We start from the raw sequence: 5,335 nt of genomic DNA, 5'->3' as shown, positions 1-5,335 counted from the left end.
TGGGGGGGGGGGGGGGTCGTTGTGAGGAGAGAAGCAGGACTGGCGAGGGAGGCATCCAGTACAGAATACAGAGAAAGCGGGTACTGACGAAAGCATGCTGCGAGTGCGGTTGCTGGGGTGATGGTTAAGCGGCCTTGATTCGTTTGCATCCGGGAGGCAAGCAGAGGTCCGGGGTGCATATGAGCTACCTGGCTGTGAGAGGGCTACGGTGAAATGTGTGCATGCCTATGGCAGCTCATTCCTGCCTTGCTGCAGGAGGCCAGACTGTGCCGACAGTAAGCGGTGGGTAGCGTCAGGCTCTTGCTGCTGCTGCTCCTGCTGCGCCTGCTGCGCATCAGGCCTCGCCTGGCCGCTTGCCGCTGGCGCCTGCACCATCTCTTGCTGCTGCTGCTGCTGCTGCTGCTGCTGCACGTCATCGCCGCCGTGCTGCTGGCCGGCGGCCTGCTCTCCTTGCGGCTGGGCCCCAGCCGCAGCGGCCGCCGCGGCTGCCTCGGCAGCTTCCAGGCCAGGCGAGGCCATCTGGCCGGCCAGGATGGAGCGGCGGTGCAGGTCGTCCAGGCTGCACAGGTACTGGTGCCCCGGTGCGCCTTGCTGCGGCCCGTGGAAGGGCTTGTTACGGGTGAAGTGCACAATCTTGGGGACCATGCCGCCCACTGCAGCCAGCAGCAGCAGCAGCAGCAACAGGGCAGCCAGTGAGTCGGCGCGGGGCAGGCAGGAGGAGGAGAGGCTGGCAGTGTGAGCGGCAGCAGGGAGCGCCTCGGCTGGCCATGGCACTCCACGCGCGCAGCTGCACCAGGCGCGCACCCGTCAGGCCGTCGGCGCCCAGAGCCTGCTCCGCCTGGCAGTTGTACTGGATGGGCAGCGTGGCGCCGGTGTACCGATAGTACCATCCGAAGAAGTCCTGCTCGGCGGTACTGTGGGTGAAGCGCAGCTTGGGGTGCGCCTCCAGCAGCGCCGCCATGTGCGCCTCCACCGCGGCGCAGGGGCGCAGCAGGAACACGCCGCCGTTGATGCCCTGCACCACTGTGCGGAACCTGCGTCGGGGGGTGGGGCGGGGGTGGCGGCAGCACGGCGCAGCCAGCGGGTCGAGGACGGAAGAGCACATGCAGGTGGCCGAGTCGAATGAGCATCAACTCAGCAGGGAAGGGAGGCAAAGGCGCGCGTGGAGGCGCACCCCGAGCCTGCTCTACCAAAGCGGCAACATGATCTGCAGGCAGCAGCGACAGCACTTCGTCTTGCTCCCTTCCCCGCGCACCTGTTGAGCCACTTGCTCTGGTCCCAGGCCGCCGCAAACTCCACAGGCATGGAGAAGAGCGGGTGCAGGGCGCCCGTCACCGCCACGTCAGCGTCCACCAGCAGAACAGCGTCGTACTGCACCAGCCCCAGCGCCCGCACCTTGAGCCAGTTGCGCCTGTACCTGCGGGGAGCAGGCGGGCGGGGCGTGCATGGTTTGGCATCTGAAGCGGGGCGGAGGCGGGGCCACGCTTGTGCACCCCAGCGCCCGCCGCCGCCACTCATCCCCATCCGGCTACTCGACAGCAACACGCAGCACCTGATGCCCCTGCTCAGCAGCCCTCGCCTCCCTGCCTTCACCCCTCACCTCCAGTCGTATGTGTTTGGGTAGTCAAGCGGCGCCACCGGCAGCAGGGTGATGTTGAGGGCGCGGGCCAGCGCCAGCGTGCCAGCACCCAGCTCCCCCTCTACCATCATCAGCCCCAGCTCCAGCCCCGGGTTGCTGCGCCGCAGCGTGCACTCCAGCTGCTGCAGCAGCGGCGTGTAGGCGTCGTCACGCAGGTACGTGACCACCGCCACGCGCCCGGTGCCTCCTCCTCCGCCGCCGCCGCTGCTGCTGCTGCTGCTGGCTGCACCGCTGCCGCTGCCCCTGGCCGCGCAGGCCTCGTCGCGGCAGCAGTGCGGGGCCGGGTAGCGCGCCTCGCTGCGGCCGAGCATGGCGGGGTCGAGGCCATAGTAGGCGGCTGCCACCGCGTCCTGCCCGTTGCGGTACAGCGACCGGTGCTTGAACAGCAGCACCAGGCAGAGGGCGAGGGCCAGGGCTGCGCTGAGCGCGCGGCGCCAGCTGCGGGCCGACAGCGGGGGCAGGCCGCGCGGCGAGGCGCGGGCCGAGCCGCCGCCGTTGCCGCCGCCCACCACCGCGCGCTTGGCCCTTTCTGCCACCTCCCTGCAGCCCAGGGACGATCGTGAAGCAGTCGATCAGCGGTCCCGGCCCAGCCAGGCGTGTTTGGGGGCAGAAGACAGCTGCAGCAGAGGGCTCGGGTGGCTGGTGCAACAGCCGGACTCACCAGTCCTCGCACCGCGGCGTGGACCCTACCAAGGCCAGCAAATCCTGGGCAGATGCCCGGGGCCGCCGCAGGAGCTGCGGCGCTGCCGCAAGCTCCAGGTTTGACGCAGAGCCGCCGATTGAGGCTCGGCTCATGGTTGCGATTGGGAGCTCATGGTGATTTGATCAGAAGGAGTCTGATCTGAAGCGGCCAGGCAGTGCCGTGTTGAAAGCCCGCTCAAGGCGCAGGCGCGAGGAGTGCCGGCGGTTCGATGTAGGGCATCAGGGGCGCTGATCATTAGCAGGATTGCATCGCAGAGCGTCGCTGGCTCTGTGGCTCGCTGAGCAATTCACGGAGGGGCGTTGCGGCCCCCCTGGCACCCAGCTGCCGTTGCCGCCGCCGCGGCGCCGTGCTGATGTCCAGGCAGCAATCCTTCCTTTCTTGAGGACGATACCGCCCCAAACCATTGAGTTGTTGGCCTGTGTGCATATCTGGGGTGCTACACCACATGCTTGCTGACCAAGTCGGCTCCGGCCGCCGTTTCAAACTGGGGCTGCAGGTTTGGGCACCTGCATGTGTCATCATGCCAATCCAAGAAGGCAGCATTTTGTATGACAGAAGAGACATCCACACCAAGGGATTGGGGCACTAGTCGTCGCTCCCACCGCCGCGCCTGTGGATGCGCTACCGGGTGGGGATGTGGGGATGCAGATGTTCACCCTTCACCTGCGGCGTTTGTGCCTCCCCTTGCCTCCCTGCTTCTTGGCTTCTTCGTGCGGCTGTGCCGCGCATGAATTCGGGCCTGCGCCTTGGGTCGTCAGGCACCGACATTTCCACCCTCCTGGGTCTCAAATGGCCTGCTGCTGGGGTTTCAAGTGCCTGTCGAGCAGTGGCACCCCATCTCCTGCCTTGCCCCCAGCACCCACCCCCAGCCCCCACCCGATCAGCCTCGCTGCGTGACCAGGGCAGCCTTGCCCAAGCAGCCCTGCCCTGTCCTCGGCCCCCAGACGCAGCCCAGCTCGCGTGGAGAGCAGGGGAGGCCGCCAAGGCAGTCGTGGAGGGCGATCACAGCGGCCCAAAAGCCCTGCAGGGGGTCGGGCCACCCAAACCCACCTGGCAGCATCCTTGTGAGGCGGCGTCAGAGCGTGACAGGGGGCGACCAGCAGCAGCACCGCCATGTCCAAGCGTCCGGGGGAGGTCAATGGCGTGCAGCAGATGCCGGGCAAGCTGCCACGGCTGGACCAAGTGCCACCAGGGCTACCAGGGGTGGTGGCTGCTGGCGTGGTTAAAAAGCCAGGTGTGTGGGCCAGCAGGGCCACCTGCTGCTGCCCCAGGGGGTGCTGGCTGCGGCGCTGTCGGCTGGCGCCTGCACTGCCGCCAGTACGTGCTGGGGCCGCAGGGGGGCGCTGGTCCCCCCGTGTTGCCGCCATGCGTGGCTGCCGGGCCGCCCGACTGTGCATTTTGGCGCTCCCGTCCACCGCTGCCACCTGCCGGCTTCCGCTGCCGCTGGCTCCTTCCCGCACACACGCTGCTGCACGCATGCAAGCCGTCCGCTGCCGCTTCCCGCCGCTGCCGCTTCCCGCCGCTGCCGCCTGCCCACCCCCGGCTCCCGCCCCCCTCCCGCAGGCCCGCGCCTGCCCATGCTGATGTACAAGGATGGCGAGCCGCTGCGCGACCTGCGCAGCTACTACAGCAAGGACGGCGCCTCGCAGTCGGTGGAGGTGAGCCCGGGGAGGGGCAGGGCTGGCGGGGGCAGAGGGGGCACCCACTGGGAGGTGGCAGGGCAGGGGGACTGACCGTCTGTGATTGCAGGGGAGCCCAATTGCATGGGCACCCACCCCCCTGCCATGCATGGCGGGTGGCAGCTGGTGCGGGCCCCGCGGTGCTCGCGCGGCGCTCGCATGCATCCATGCCAGCGCCCGCACGCTCCCGCCGCCGCCGCAGGTGCGCATCCCGGCGCACTGCCTGACCAGCAACAACCGGCACGTGCGGGCGCGGCAGCTGTGGGGTTCTGACGTGTACACAGAGGACTCGGACCTGGTGGCGGTACTGATGCACTGCGGATACTGGTACCACTCACGTGCGCGGCAGCTGCCGCAGTACAGCGGGCTGCCTCGCGTTGTGTCGGCTGCGCTGGCCGGGGACCGCCTGTGGCCTTGCCTCCTGCACTCCCTTGCCTGCATCCTGCATGGCTGCCTGCTGGCCTGGTGCCGGTGCCTGACCGCGTGCTGACTTGCCTGCATGCCGCCTGCCCGCCGCCCGCAGTCACCCACCCGCCGGCGCAGGTGGCGGAGGTGCGGGCGGTGCTGACGCCGCAGGCGCCGCTGGAGCGCTACCCCTCCACCGCCCGCAACTCCATCCGCTCCCGCGCCTGGGCCGCCCCCGTGGAGGTGCGCCCTGCATGCCGTGCCAGCTGCAGCGGTGGGGCAGCGGCGGCGGTGCCTTGGGTTAGCGGCAGAGCAGAGCAGGGGCGGCGGGGATGTGGGCCCAAGGGCGGCACGCCGGCGGCGGGGCCTTCCGGCAGCGGCGGAGCAGGCTGGCGGGGGTGCCAGCGCCGTGCCCCACGCTGCTCGCCCCGCGCGCTCACCCGCTCGCCACGCCGCGTGCCCCGTACCGCGCCGCGTACCGCCCGCCGCAGGGCTGCTCGTACCGCGTCGACAAGTGCTGGGTGGTGACGCGCAGCGGGACGAGCGTGGACCTGGCGCCCAACCTGGAGGGCGTGCCCGCGGCCGCCCCCACCTTCACCCCGACCCACATGGAACGCATCGTCACGCGGTCGGCGGTGGGCGGCGCGGGGCGGCAGCGCCAGGTGCAGGAGGTGACGGTGATGTTCAACCTGGTCAACGAGCCCTGGCCCAAGTACAACGCGGCGGCGGTGGCGGATCGCGGGCTGAGGCCCCACGAGTGGACCTCCGCCCGCCTCCACTCCGCGGTCATGTACCTGGAGTCGCACAGGTGGGCGTGTGTGGGTGGGTGGGGTGGCGGTGTGTGTGTGTGGGAGTGCGTGTGGGAAGGTGTGGTGCAGTTGTGTGTGTGTGTGTGTGTGTGTGTGTTGT

General features: G+C 69.7%; 2 protein-coding genes across 2 annotated transcripts in view; one reads left to right on the top strand and one right to left on the bottom strand.

The window, feature by feature from the left end:
* Positions 1–225: 225 nt before the first annotated feature.
* CHLNCDRAFT_143679 (hypothetical protein) lies at positions 226–2,434 on the bottom strand (the record flags this gene model as incomplete). The annotated part of the gene is made up of 5 exons (XM_005849052.1): positions 226–653; positions 805–1,034; positions 1,256–1,417; positions 1,601–2,179; positions 2,301–2,434. 5 exons carry the CDS (start codon positions 2,432–2,434, stop codon positions 226–228), a joined length of 1,533 nt encoding a protein of 510 aa, XP_005849114.1.
* A 1,021-nt stretch (positions 2,435–3,455) lies between these two features.
* Positions 3,456–5,335, top strand: part of CHLNCDRAFT_143678 (hypothetical protein) — a gene marked incomplete at both ends in the record, with an annotated part of 2,755 nt that continues 875 nt past the window's right edge. Inside the window, 6 exons of the mRNA XM_005849259.1 lie at positions 3,456–3,524; positions 3,614–3,659; positions 3,906–4,000; positions 4,224–4,359; positions 4,545–4,669; positions 4,918–5,234. Of these exons, the coding sequence (XP_005849321.1) occupies positions 3,456–3,524; positions 3,614–3,659; positions 3,906–4,000; positions 4,224–4,359; positions 4,545–4,669; positions 4,918–5,234 (788 nt within the window). The remainder of the gene's footprint in view (positions 3,525–3,613; positions 3,660–3,905; positions 4,001–4,223; positions 4,360–4,544; positions 4,670–4,917; positions 5,235–5,335) is intronic.

The sequence above is a fragment of the Chlorella variabilis genome (assembly GCF_000147415.1).
Source record: "Chlorella variabilis unplaced genomic scaffold CHLNCscaffold_6, whole genome shotgun sequence".
NCBI lineage: Eukaryota > Viridiplantae > Chlorophyta > Trebouxiophyceae > Chlorellales > Chlorellaceae > Chlorella > Chlorella variabilis.
This window is presented reverse-complemented; position numbering and strand designations above follow the sequence as displayed.